Raw genomic sequence first — 14,384 nt, 5'->3', positions numbered from 1 at the left:
ATAAAGTTGATTTGAAGGTCAGATAGAAAACAAAAAAACCCAAAACAAAACACCAAAACACCAACAAAAAAAATCCGCCAATTCCATAAAAGAACTGAGCACAATAGTGAAAAAAGTGATGGAAAGAGACTATGTAAGAACTCTAGTTCTGCTGTGTAACTTTCCCTGTGAGTCCTGGGACTCCTCTGTGGACATGGCTCGCTGCATACAGGGATGGGGTGGTCAGAGGGAAGAACAGCTCTCCAGAAACATCATCTGACTGGTTACAGCTGGAGAGATTTCCATGGAGGGATGAAACAGGAGAGATGGAGACCTGATTCTTCTTGAACTTGGAAAGAGCTTTTTCTTTATAATTTCAGTTACTGTCCTGAGTTTTGAATGTCTGGTGATAGCTGACAATCAGACGACCATTAAAGGAGATGATTCTGCACTGCATGGTGTGTCCCTCACAGCTGCACCACTTCTGAGACCCCCTCTGGCTGCACGCTGGCTAGACATCCCTGGCTAGACATCCCTGAAGTGTGTTTTGATAGGGTAGCTGTGAAAGCAATCTGGATTTTTAACACCAAACTGCTCATTATAATTTTTTGACCTGATATGAAACAGAAAAGAGATCTGAACATGAGTCAGATTCAGAGCATTTCAATACCCTTTGCTTCACTCAAGTCTTGCATATTTAATTTAATAGATCATTTTTTTTCTTATGTGATGTGAACTATGAGATAGGTCTATTACAGATGTTTATGTATTCTGGTTGCCTTATAGGCAGATTTCATACTAAGATAATAAGGACTGGGTTTTTTCTGTTCCTTGAAGGCTGTATAATGAGATGGAAGGTGGAAAATGCATACTTTAACTGAGTATATTTGTAGAATTGAGTGTGGTGCATTGGATTTCATGTGTGGCTCTGGGTTTGATAGTATCTTCTTATGCTTTGGTTTATTTTTGAGACAAATAGTTTTCCTTTCCATTGTTCTGTTAGTTAGTTTTCTAAACCATAGGTTGAGCCACAAAGGCATTTATTGAACCCTGAAAACCTTAATTTCAGAGAAATCAGAATAGTTTTTGCATTCAGATGCAAAATAGCAAAGGTGTTAATGATATTTATTTCAAACTTTATTAATATCTGAATGTCTCTGGAGACCTGTGGTAACAGTAGGAGAAGTATTAAACTCAGTATTGTTTGTGTTTCTACAAGTAAATAAGGAGGATTGCAAGTTGTCTTCTTGTGAGTCAGTTGAATATTTGCATGGATTAGCTAATCTGTACCAGAGACAGCATGGACTGACTGTCATCCACCTGATTCCCCTTCTTCTCCATCATGTGGGATGTCGGCACTGCAAGGGGTCAGGTCATAGAAAGAGCAGGAAAAGATTGCCCCCAAAATAATCCTCATGTGCACAAAGTACCTCCTCCTAGGGGAGCATAGCTTGGGGACAGATGTCTGCAGTCACAGTGTCACAGATCTTTAAGAAGGCAGATATATGCTGCCTCGTGGGTGGGTTTTGCACCAGTGAGAGAGAGCTACACCAGCTAAGGAGCTCTTCTGGGTGTCTCTCAGGCTGTGGACGCGACCACTGCCTTCCTCCTCCTTGTTTCATGGCCTGTCCTGCCAGGAGAAGCCAGCTAAATTGAAAAGAACCGATGAAACTTTATGGATCCACTGCACTAGTTTGCCCTAAAGCTGCATAAATGTCAAGTCTGCAGCTAAAGCTCTGATCCCGTTTTCCCCAGTCCCATGATTTTGTGTGTTATTTTTATGGGCCATGCAGGGCCATGCAGTGTTGGAGGTGCGGTTCTGCTGAGAGAATAGAGAAGTCTTCATCCAAACCAAGCGGCTGATCTCCCTCTGTAGCCAGTGGAGAGAAAGAAGTGTTTTGAGCACTTGTGTTATCTCCTCATCCCTTCTGCAGCAGGTGTCAAAAATAGTTTTCCCTTTATTGACTGCAAAGGGAGCTGGAGGTGGCCTTGCCCATGTGGAGACGTCTCATGGAGCTTGCTTGTATGTGTAATTTTAATACAGGTCTGTTCCTTCTGAAGGAAGTTATACGCTAATTCTGCCAGCTTCACCCAAACTCCCGCTTGATACCAAGCTGGTTCAAGAACAAGGTGTTATTGAGGTTTATTTTAATAGTAAAATTTTGGGCTATGAATTTGGAAACAAAGCTACAAAGGCAAAACTAAAAATGCAACTCGATGTGACTCTAGATTGTATGTGGGATCTGATTCAACATTACTGGTAAGATAAATAGCTAATATTCTTTAACGTTAGGAAGTTTCTTACTACTTTTCACTTAGACTACTCATGGCTGATCTCAGCCACAGAGACCATGGGGCTGATGTCCCTTTGCACTGTCATTCTGCCTTGAGGTATTCCTCAGAGCCAACCCTGCATGGCATTTTCAGAGGTATCCCAAGATTGGGTTTATGTCCCCTAATTTGTCTGGGCTTCCTCTGAAATCAGTGAAGAGGCACTCCCAGAAGGTGACTGTTCCCATCCATCTTAGACATCCGACCCAACAGGGGAGAGGTATGGCTTTCTCCTGCTCCATTGACCAATGAGGAAGCCTGGGTGGTTGCTGTAGATCAGATATCGTGACAGCCAGAAGTTTGGGATCTGTCCTACTCTGAGAGACTAGGAAAAAAATTCTAGTGGAATCTGTGTCCTGTCTCTCAAGTGCTTTTGCAAATCCCCCCTTCTGCCTTAACATTTGCGCTGCACAGCACCCGATGTGCTTTGTGCTTGCTCTGTGATGATACGCAGTGATCATCAAAGCTGTGAGAGTTCTGCACAGTATGTTCCACACCAGCTACTTCCTTTCTGGTTTAATTATAACTCAGTTTGCTAATCCCGGTCTTGATTAATGAGCTTAATATGCAAATGTTATGATGAAACTGAACCTCTTTGTAATTGCTTGCAGACAGATTACCACTTCGAGTACACAGAGTGCGACAGCAGTGGCTCCAGATGGAGGGTGGCTGTCCCAAATCCATCGGTGGAATGCTCTGGACTACCCGACCCGGTGAAAGGGAAGGAATGCAGTATGTTGGCACTTTTCATTTTACAGACCATTACTAGCTGTTTGTGCTATTGACCCTGGCAGGGCTTCTTAGCTTTGTCACTGATGTGCTGAGTGTCCCTGCATTGGTCCTTCCCCTCCAGTCCTTCCTCATCTCTTGAAGTGGTGGAGCAGGAGTTGTCTTTGCAGCATAGTTGTATAGCTCAGTATCTCATACCCTTGTATGCTCATTTATGGACAAGGCACATCTGTTACAACACCCCTTGAAGAGATGTTGTTGCTTGTCCTGAGCTGCCATACTCTTAAGTTCTGTGGCTCTCCAGTTCATTTGTAGCTGCATTGGCCAAAATGGTGACCAGGAGTAGCTAAATTATATTTGCATAGTGTCCACATCCTTATTACCTGCATTATTTAGCTATTTGTAAGCTGAATGCATAAGTAAAGACTTTTACATGTCTTATTTACCTGAGTTATTTTCATGGTGAAGATTTCACATGCTATTTATCTCTGAATTTATTTTTAACAGCTAAGAGTGTTCTCGTATCACTTGGTCCCGCGGGTTTTTTTGAAATGTTACATTTCTTTGCATCTGGGGACATATGCGAACTGCTACTCTACAAATAAGTTTGAACTGTTCCCTCATTGTTTTGTAGCTTCCGAGGCTGAATGCTCTTTCCCATCACACTTTCTTGCTCTAGCAATTCTCTCCACGAAAGATCCTGGCAGTGCTTTACTTTCTCAGTAATTTAGATTGGTTTAGATTGGATATTAGGAAAATTTTTTTCACTGAAAGTGTGTAAAAGGCCTGGAACAGGCTGCCCCGGGAGGTGTGGATTCACCATCCCTGGAGGTGTTTAAAAAACAGGTAGATGTGGTTGGTGCTTAGGGACGTTACTTCAGTGGTAGACTTGGCAGTGCTGGGTTAACGGTTGGACTTGGTGATCTTCAAAGGTGTTTTCCAACCTAAATGATTCTATTGATTCTATGATTCTATGAACATGCTTTCAGTTCTACTGTAGGAGAGGTGAGATTTACTCACTTCTGACTCTCCTCCTGTAAATGTTTATCGTTTATTTCTTTATGACATATGTTCCAGTTTGAGGCACATAAATGTTTTCTGTAGCAGCGTTGACCACGGAAGATTTCTGACTGCTTGCAAGCATCACTGGAGAAGTTGCCTGTGTCATTCCTGATATTCAGGTTTAGTTTCTGATGTTTTAAATGTGGAATCTCTGTATATCCTTAGGATGTATTTTTCAATTACAGAAACACAGGGCTGGGAAGTACCTCAGGTGATCTCATGTTTCATCCCCCAGCTCAGATAGCTATAGTAGCCATGACTTTGTCATTCATAGCTGATATTTGGCTGGATTGTTTTCAGGGACCTCTGGTGATGAAAAGCCCAGAAGCTTTTCAGATATTTGCTCAACTATTTGTTCTTTTCATTTTCCCTCCTGCTACAGCTTTTTCTGCTGTTGAATCTCCCTTGTTATACTTCAAGCCCGTTGCTTTTTGCTGTCTCCACTATAAAGAGGCAGATGGTGTTACCCCTTCTGCTGCACAACCGCTTTTGGTGTACTGTGGACTGCATTGGCATAAATAATTTTTTCTGATATACAGTATTTCTTCTTTCATCTTGTGTTAAATGGTGTAAGGTCCATCAACCTTATACTCTCCTTGACTTTCTGCTACAGATTTTGACAAATGGTACACTTCTATCTGTATCTTCTCTTATTTGTGTGTCTTTTTGGTCTTAAATCAATTCCAATGAAAGTTCAACTGTTTTATAACAACAGATGGATCCCTGGCTTCTCCATATCTGGCCCCCTACTAGATGAGGGGAAAACTTTGGCCAGTAGATTGGCTGTGATATTATATACCAAAGTACAGGTTTCTGTTAAATACACTAGAAAACTCATCTTGGTAGATACCTCTTCGCCTTGTAGTGTTGCTGTAAAGTCCCATGGCAATTCAGCTGGTTTGAGAAGCAGTTGGATATTTGACTTTTTTTACTGAGCCCTTCAGATCTCATCTCTCTGGGCTCTTGGGAGCACAGTGGTGTTAATGGAGTTCTGTCTTTAGTAGTCTGTAGCAGATTGTCTGGTGTAGAGGAATGAAGCTGGGTTAATCAGCATTGATAATCTACAACTGTGGGTTTGCTTCAGGGGTGATGGGTTGGCCAATTTAGACAAGGTGCAGCTGTGGCTGGTTCTGTTAAGAGGCTGGGCAGCCAATGAAGAGAGTGCAGCCGAGGAAGAGAGAAGAAGCAGAAAGAAGAGAGAGAACATGTGCCCTGGATGAGGAGAGACTAGGAGAAGGCAGCAGAGGAACTGGCATGAAAAGTATGTTAGTATGAGATGGTAAAAAGACCTTGTTGCATCTGGCTAGTTTGGAGAGTGCTGTGACAATCTGGCTTCAGGAGATATCTGGCTGTATTCTGATGGCAGAAGTCATTTTAGGTTTCTCATCTCATAGTCTTTCACCTTTTGCTTTAAGAACAGCCAATCTTTCAGGCTGAAAACATGAATCTGTCAACAGCAGTCAATCACTGCAGGAATGTGTAATGAATACCCCCCACCACCCCCCTTCGGCTTGGCTAATGTGCTAGTATTTACCACAATATATTTGAACCAGTGGAGGGTTTGGCTGACAGTCAATTCTTCAATGGGTGGGGCATACCAGGAGAGGCAACTCTGGAAAAGTGTGTGCCCTCAAGTCCTTTAGAGTTTGCACATGGTGGTCTGTTGTTGATGATGACTTGTATTGAAAATGATGACAGGTAGACACCCCCTCAGTGACTCGCCATATCGTCTGAGCTGGTGGCTTCTCTCTCGCTTGACAACACACTAGCTGAACCAAGGATTGTCTTATACTAAAAGCACAGATTTCTGTAGCCTGAGGAGAATGAAAGGATCTGTATTTGGGGCTGCTACAACTCGTGTTCTCAGAGGATTGTGTACAGAGTGAGATTTGCACTGCAGGCTTGGCCAGGGGTTGCATGCGCATCTCACCAAGTCATTAATGACTCCTTGAAATGCCTGCCTTTTCTCATAGGCCTAGTGTTATTTTGTCTTGAGGCCTATCAAGAAATACTGTAACAATGCCATATCCTTTGACATTTTACTGGACATTCTACAAATTAATTAGATCCTCCTACATCTTGTGGATCCTACCCCATGCGAGAACACGTTGACACTGGGGCTCACCTTAATATTTGGTAGCATCCTGGGCTCCCTTAGGTATCTCTTTCAGTTCTTCAGCCTGAAGAGCCAAGGAACACAGCACAATTACCCCAGATAGGGTGATTTCCAGCCTTGGAGATCTGTTATCTTCAGAAGTTTTGGTTGGTATCTACTAGTCCTTAGATACAGCGCAGTCAACTATGTCCTCTTAAAAAAAAGGGGTTGTGATTGTGTAGCAGGAAGAGTTCTTAGGGCTTTTTTTTAATCTCCTTGAGGTTGGCAGAACCCGTGGTTGTCCCTGGGGGTGGTTGGGACACAATGGATATGGAGGAATCTGGGTGAAAAAGTGAGTATTTTTGGGAATGTACCTGCCATGGCTGTTGACTTCACGATGTACTGTTTGCAGTTGTTTTCATCTATACAGATATGCCTGCCACTTGAGAATATCTGCTATTGATCTTTACTGCTCCCTGAAAACAGAAGCGACTTGCAGGCTGTCATTAATTTTGGATCCTGAGAATACTGCACCAGTCTCTCCGACTTCCAAATGCTCAGCAGTCATTCTCTTTAGATTGTGCCTGAACTAGGAATTTGAAAGATGGTATAACAATATGTTAAATGTCTCCAATCAGCTCTGTAAATATGTCTAGACTGTGGTCTCCAGTGGAGTGGAAAGACACTTGAGATTGCTAAAAATGTATTAGCTCAAGTGCTTCAAATATCTGGAACAATCTAACTGTGGTATCAGGCCTTGGTTGGTGTCTCGAGATGTGCTTATTTTCAGGATGTGGTGTTTTACTGCTTTTCGTTTGAATGAACCCATTTAAAGTTAGGTTAGGTACCTCTGTGCTCTGCTGCATTTTGAAGTGCACGCCGACCTGCAAAGCACAGCTGACTGTGACCTGCTGAGAGTGACTGCCAGCATTCCCCAAAATGGCTGTAGTTTCCAAAACGTGTCTGGATTTAGCCCTTTTTTTGAGACTTCAAAAACTTAATCAGCAAAGTTTACCTGCAGAGAAGACAGAGTCCTCTAAGAAATAGTCTTGGGATTCAGAGTAGAAAGGACTGTCATATTTTGACAGCTTTATGCCCTAGTTATTAGAAGAAAGATTTTTTTTTTTCCTTTATCTTGCCAGGAGCACAGGGTGGCGTGATGACCCACCTTCCTGTCCTGCTCCCCTCCCCATCTCTGTCATCCAGGTGGGAGGTAGGAAGAAGGAAGGAACCTCGCATGACAGGTGTTTGATGCTGGAGGAGGTCTGGCTATGCTGTGATGGCAGACAAGGGAAGGAAGGTGCAGGAACAGCTCTGCAGCACAGTAGCTCGCTTACAGTGCACTGGGACAACATACCCCTTTTATATTCCACTCCCCTCTTTTTTTTTCTGATCTCCTTGCCTTGTGGGGCTGGCTGCAGCCATCACTGCTTTCAGACCCCACATCAGGGTGTCAGCCTGCATTTTGCCGTTCAGTGTGGTGTGGTACCTCAATGCCTGCCCCATGGGGCTGGGCTGCTCTGGACAGGCCATGGCACGGCCATGCCAGGTTGCTTGGCCACCTTGCTCAGGCTTGAGCTCGTTCAGAGCTGAGTCTTATTTTTGATGCCTCCACGTCACAGTTGCAAGGCATCCTGCAGAGAGATGCATTGAAAGTGCATCAAACGCCTTTGCTAGGAAAACTGCAATATTTATTACACTTAAAGCTACTTTGTGTGGCTCTCCTCTGCTTCCCATGTAAGATGTCCCCACCAGGCACCTTCTCTGTACTGTTTTGGAGGTGGGGTATGTCCATGGAGGCAAGGACTGTTGCACTGGTTGGTGGTGGACAGAGAACCTCCCTCAGCGAAATCCAGACCCCCGAATTGCTCCATTACTTCTTGACAGTGGGGAATGTGCTTAACTAATTTGGTCTCATTCATTTTTAATTACCACAGATCTCACTCTGATCTGCTCCTGAGTCATGATGGCATGAAGGAAATTTAGCTGATAAAGATCACTGCCATCAGGGCCCTTGCTTGGCTTTTGAAATGGAAAATATCTGTGGCAGTCAATGGGAGCTGTTTGCTTTTGGGGCTAAGCCCTTGCCTGCACCACCTTATGGTGGGCACCTCTGAAAATCCTTTGTTTTGGTGTGGGGGCTGGATGCTGTGACCTTCTTGGGCCCTGGCAGTAGGAGAAGGACTTGCCATCCTGCTCCCACTGACACACCGCCACAGTCTGTTTTGATGGCCACAGTCAGGCTTTTCTGCCAGCCTGACCATATTGCTGCACATTTTGCACTCAGATTAAAAGTCTGAATTTGGAACCTGCTTTCCTTCCAGGTCTCCTTTCCTTCCTCTCTTCTTCGTCTCCCTTCACTCAAATACAACCCAAATATCTGGTTCAGAGTGTGCCCTTGCTGTGCCCAGGTGCACTGATATGCTCCTCTCAGCAGTTTGAGACCAAAAAGGGCATAAAGGCTTCACATTTTGACCTCAAATTCTTTTTTTTTTATATTAACTCTTATTCCACAGAATATGGGTTATATTTTTTTGCCATCCTATACAAGATTTGTTTGCAACATTATCTCATAAATATCTGTTAATTTTAGTGGTGTTTTGTGCATAATGAAGAAACTATAGTGAGAATAATAGAGCAATTTCAAAAGGAGTTGAATTTGCCATGTTCGAGGGGAAAAAGTCCTGCTAGGTTCACTGTTATAGTCAGCGTCCAAATGCCAGTTACAATTATAATCAGCAAGATTTCTTAAGAAAGGAAACACAGAAGATATTGATAATATGGGAGAACTTGATCGAGTATGGTGCCGTGGAGTTAGTAATGGCTCTGCTTAGCAAACTCCAGCTTTACCTGGTGCCACTGATGCGGGAGCAACTTCTTTGAGATCAGAAATGTGCTCAGGTTTTCAGGTGAGGCTTGTGAGCCTGTGCCAAACGGTAAGCATGTGGAAAGCTCCGCTGACTTCAGAAAATAGACTGTCCTTAATTACAATGGACTTTACTGAGGCCTGAGAGCAAAATCTGTCCTGATTTATTGCTACTGAGTTGTGTCTGTTGAGTTTATTCTGGCTCCTGCAATCTACTCCTAGGATACCGCAGGAAGAGATATGGATCTTTCTGCTAATTGCAGTGCACTTTAGACACAATTAGGGCAAATGACCTTTTTCAGGCTTGTAGGTTTTGTAACACTTCAGACAATTCAAGTGATCTGCAGGAGTTTTAACTTTCCTGTTCTTAACAGAAAACTTAAATAAAAGGTTTGGGGTTTATGTTCTCTGGGTCTCTGGTAAGATTGAGTATCCCAAGCAGGTAAAAAGTGGGTCTGGCTCTAACTCCCTTGAGGTCAGTGGGCACCTGCAAATTTTATAACATATGGAGTATGCACGTACATATCTGTGCAGATGGATAATATAAAATGAATGTTACACGTCTGGCAAGGACTGTGTGCTTGTATTACAGCATTGTGACATAAAATTTACATCTGTTCATTGTCAGCTAGATTTATATTCAGGCAAATTCTGTGCAGTCTTTGTGCTAAAAAATCGGTTATTCTGAAGTTTGTCTTAGAATTTTTAAATTTGGCTGGTGAAGACTTGAACATAGCAATAAGTTCCAGTAGTTTCTTTAATATTTACTGCACATGTGGTTGCGAATATACATACAAATGCTCCCATGAGGATTGTGCTTTTTTTTATTATACAGCACATTTATTTATGTTATCTCAAAATGGTTTGTTATGTAATCAAAAAAACTTTATTGTTGCCACAGCATCTTTGTCTTTGTATGTGAATGCATGGAAGAACTGGTTTTCATAGGGCTTAAATAAGTCCACAGTCGCGGCCTCTTGAAGCAAACATGTGAATCCTAACATCATCAGAGAGGTTTTTTTCCCTTTTGTATTTACATTCACATTTACATTTACAATTTATTTATTACATCCACTGAGGGTTATTTTCTGGTCTCATTAATGGGCTTTGCAATGATTGGGATTTCTTTGTTTCAACTGAGGAGAGGAAGTGTGGCGGCATCAGCGTAGCCCTGAGGACTAGGCATGTATGCATTGCCATTTTTTTTCGTGGCTTGAAAGCAGTGGATCTTGTCTTCATCAGACTTGATGTACTAATATTTTTTTCATTTTCATTGTCATCCAGACATTGCTTCTTTGGGTGTCTACCTTGGAAGAAACAATGAGGTCAAGCTGTTAATGGCTGCTGGTGTTTAACCGTGTCATTTAGATCTGACATACGCACATAGATATACTTACATAAGGTGACAGATGCTGTTGGGTATCCTGGGCTGTAGGAAAATACCATTTTGAGAGAGCCTTAAAAAAATTATTCAGAAGATCTCCCCTTTTGTTCCTTCATCCTTAAGACTGCTCACTTAAATGGTATATGCTGGTCTCCTCCTTCATTTTGACTGACACCTTCCCCTCTCCCTTCTCTTTTGAATATGGCTCCCATGAAGCTGCCTGTAAATGTTTAAGAATCACATATGGAAGGTTGCTCTCTCAAATGTAAGCACCCAAAAATCGGGCATGAAATCCAGGGAATCTCGGAATTTCTTGATATACTTTAGATTTGGCCCTTGGTCTGTCACGTATTACCTAGCAAATAAGAATGTCTGACAGAGAAAACCACAATATAACTCTGTCTCTGGAGTGACCGCTGACATGAACAGCAAGATATGCAAGAAGTAGATTTCAAAGTCATGATCTTTGCCAGTGCACTTTTGTGCCTATAGCGTGCAGGACTGGGCAGCTCATCTGTACCTGAGTCTCTTTCAAATCCCTAGGAAAAATTTTATGGCTTTTCTGAAAAGAAAAGAAAGGCTTATCCACTAGAGCACACTGGGGAGGGGACTAGCACACAGCAGTGGTGGCTGCTCTGAGGAACACTGTGAAGCTGAGGAATTAATGCAAGGCTGTCACATAGCAAAGGTGTTTAGGCAGTAGTGGTGTGCATGGCACACTTTGAGAGTCGCTACCAAGAGGCTGTGATTTAGCAAAACACTCAAGCAAATGTTTAATCCTATTCCTCCTAGAGCATCCCCGCTAATGCGTGTTCCTAACCCAAGTCAGGTAGGTGAGTGCTATTGATGGCATTAGGCTTCTCACTTAGACTGAGGCTCAAGGTTACATTTTGCCACGGCATTTCCATCAGGATGTTTTTGTAAAGTGTATTGTTATCCTGAGAGATACCCCAGTTTTACAAGTAATTTTTCCAGATTTTTTTCCTCTGTGCATTAGCAATACACTGTCCTTGCAGGAAAAGTCCTATTGTTGGCTCTTTGAAGCACAGATTCTTTTAGGTGAGTCAGTAAAAAAGCAGGAGAGTTTGCACTGAACCCATGGAGTTTAATTCCTGGAGAAGAGTTACCAGGAACTACATGTTGATGTATATATTGAGACTTCCAAAAGAAAAGTTCGCCTTAGTGGTTTTGGTGATTTCTTCAACCTATTTGTGCACATGATGTAATTAAATAAGTTAAACACAGCTTCCTCTGAGTTGCCAACTTCTCTTTCAACAGGAGAGCAGCTGGCAAGACCTTGAGATTTGCTATGGGTTGGTAGAGGGATGAAAGGCAAGCACTCTGTGTGTGTCTGTGTGCATGCGTGCGCACACAGAGGACATCGCAAATGGCACTAAAAGGCATTTGCACCATCACTTTGGTTGGTGAGCAACCAAAATAAGCCTGATGGAGTCAGTGGGGCCTGGAGAGGTACTCACTCACCCCGAGGTATGTGGCCTGCCATTTCCAGTGCTGAGCCACTAGGATGGCTGTTGTAACCCTTGCAGCAAATGTGGTTGATAACCTCTTGGTGATGACTGCCTTCCTCCACTCTATGCTACGCTTCCATGAATTTGTTGACTACTTCCTTTCCAAAACCACAACTTTCAGTGTCCAAATGATGAAGTAAAAAGTGATAATAAAACTGTTCTATGTGCCAGGCCAGCTAGGGAAAATGGTACTGTTCCTGTCAAAGAGGTGAACTGGAAAAAGCATTGCTCTGTTTTGTAATTTCTTGAGTAAAAGGGAAAATTACTTACTCTTAAGAAAAGGAAGGCTCTCTTCCTTGGAAGGTACTCTTCCCCAAGTTACATCAGCTTTCAGTGTGATCACATTTCGAGCCTAAACAGCCTTGACAGACTTTTTTTTCTTATAATTAAGATTCAGTCTGGATCCTGGTAACACATTGGGGTATAATGACTGAAGAAAGCTAACATCAATTACTCACAGTCTATTGGAGAAGCCTTGTATAAATTATTCACGGAAGACATTCTGAAGCTGGCTGAGATTATAGGAAACATTAATAATGAAGCAATGATTTCCTCTCATCCTTTGGCTTTCTTTTTTTCTTTTCATCCTGTATTTTGGTTGGTCCTTGGTACTGTGTTGTGCGGACCCTGATGTCCCACGGTATCACTAAACAGATGTTTCTGTGTGCTTGTCCTTGGCCACATCTTCTCCTCCAGGTTTGTGGCATGTGTCTGCTGAACCCAGCAGCTGTTCACAGTGTGATGCTGCCAACCTTATATTTCCTTTCTGAGCCACAGTCAGCCCAGACTGCCTGCAGGAGACAGCAGCGTCTCATCTAAATCCCAGGCAGCGGGGCTTTGGATGAACAACATGGGAATGGAGGGGGGAGGGATGGAAAGCCTGTGTTTGAGACCATTTTTCCTGGGTATTTTCACTGTTTTGGGTAGAAGTGCTCCATAGCTACCCCCTTCTAATGTTGTAATCTGGCAAAATCCAGTCCTGTTTCTTTTCTTAAATTGTAAAGTGTTGAGAGCCAGGAGGACACATGAAAGTGCACGTGCTCAGTGGCAACAGAATAAACAGAAGAGCTGAAATAGTTTCAGGTACAGTAAGTAAGAAACGTCTGGAGAAAAATGTCTGCTGAAGAGAGTGATAGAGGTGGAAGTAGTGGGTCCAAGTGGTGTGGGGTGGGAAGCTAGCTGAGAGAAGCTGTAAGACTGAGTGGCCAGGGCTGCATAAAGGAGGAAAGCAGTTGAATATATTACAGGTTTAGTGCTGGAGGATGCAGGGCATTGAGGCAGCTTTGATTAATCTTCTGGTGAAATCACAATTATTTTGATCCCTCTCACAGCATGGCAGTATCTGGGAGATATTCAACATGAGAAAACTCTCTAGATGATGATTTCAGACCTTAGGAGGAGTAAAGTAGTCATATACTTGTGAGGATCTACTCTGTTAGTCCAGCAGTGTTTGTGATAAGCCTGTCCTGACCCCCAGCATCAGAAAGTTAAGCAACGTGAGATTGTTAGGGTCAGTTACTAGAAGAGAAATGTGCCAACTAACATTGGTCCCTGCCCACCAAATTCACTGGGAAGGCCACAGTTGTACTAAAAAGCTGTACTAAAAAGCAAAACATGACCCTGGACCCTTGCAGTCGAAGGTCAAATGAGGCAAGCTTGTTTATGGTCTGCTTTGCCCTCTGGCAAGGTGTTTCCATGTCTGCAAAGTGACTGTAAAGTGCTATCAGATCTGCAAAGTGATCTACTGCAAGCACTCCTTGGAAGTGGTTACAGCAGGCAGGGCTCCTCCAGGGAAGTAAGATACCATCACTCTCAACATACAGGGTTTAAGAGGAGGGGGCATTGATTAGATTGGCCAGTTTGACCTCAGGGGCCATTAAAATGCATCCAGTTAGGTTGATGCTGATTATTTGTCTTTGGCGTGAGCTTTTCTTCCGTATGTTGTCCAGTTATGGTGTGAAGCACTTGAGAGACCAAGGCTCCATCACACACTGTGACAAATTGTTCCAGCAATCAGTCATTCTTCCTATGAAAAAATGTGTTATTTCCAATTTGAATTTGTCTGGGTTCAGCTTCCAGAGGTAGTTCTTCTTATGCAGTTTCCTGTTTGATTAAAAAGTCCAGTGGGATCCTGCATTTTCTCCCCCTGGAGATGCTTATATATTAATGAAGTTGACTCTCAATGTTCTTTTGATAAACTAAGTAGACTAAACACTTCAGAACTCTCACTGCAAGACATTACCCCCAATTTTAAAAGCGTTTAAAGTCCTTTTGTTTTGCATTGACCTCTTAAAAATGCAGAATCACAACTATATTCAGTATTAGAATGATCTTCTTGCCCATAATACACGTTTCATCCTACACATCTCTGCCTCCACCTCTAAATATATTGACAGATCTCACTTGTGC

At 42.8% G+C, this 14,384-nt stretch overlaps 1 protein-coding gene across 1 annotated transcript in view; it reads left to right on the top strand.

Moving 5' to 3' along the window:
• The window catches only part of ELAPOR2 (endosome-lysosome associated apoptosis and autophagy regulator family member 2), a 103,683-nt gene that overhangs the window by 49,920 nt on the left and 39,379 nt on the right, over window positions 1-14,384 (top strand). Inside the window, exon 2 of the mRNA XM_056341557.1 lies at window positions 2,922-3,042. Coding sequence (XP_056197532.1) covers window positions 2,922-3,042 — 121 coding nt within the window. The remainder of the gene's footprint in view (window positions 1-2,921; window positions 3,043-14,384) is intronic.

Source organism: Falco biarmicus, chromosome 5 (genome assembly GCF_023638135.1).
Source record: "Falco biarmicus isolate bFalBia1 chromosome 5, bFalBia1.pri, whole genome shotgun sequence".
NCBI classification, from domain to species: domain Eukaryota; kingdom Metazoa; phylum Chordata; class Aves; order Falconiformes; family Falconidae; genus Falco; species Falco biarmicus.
Note: the sequence above shows the minus strand (reverse complement) of the source record. Positions and strands in the feature narration are given on the sequence as shown.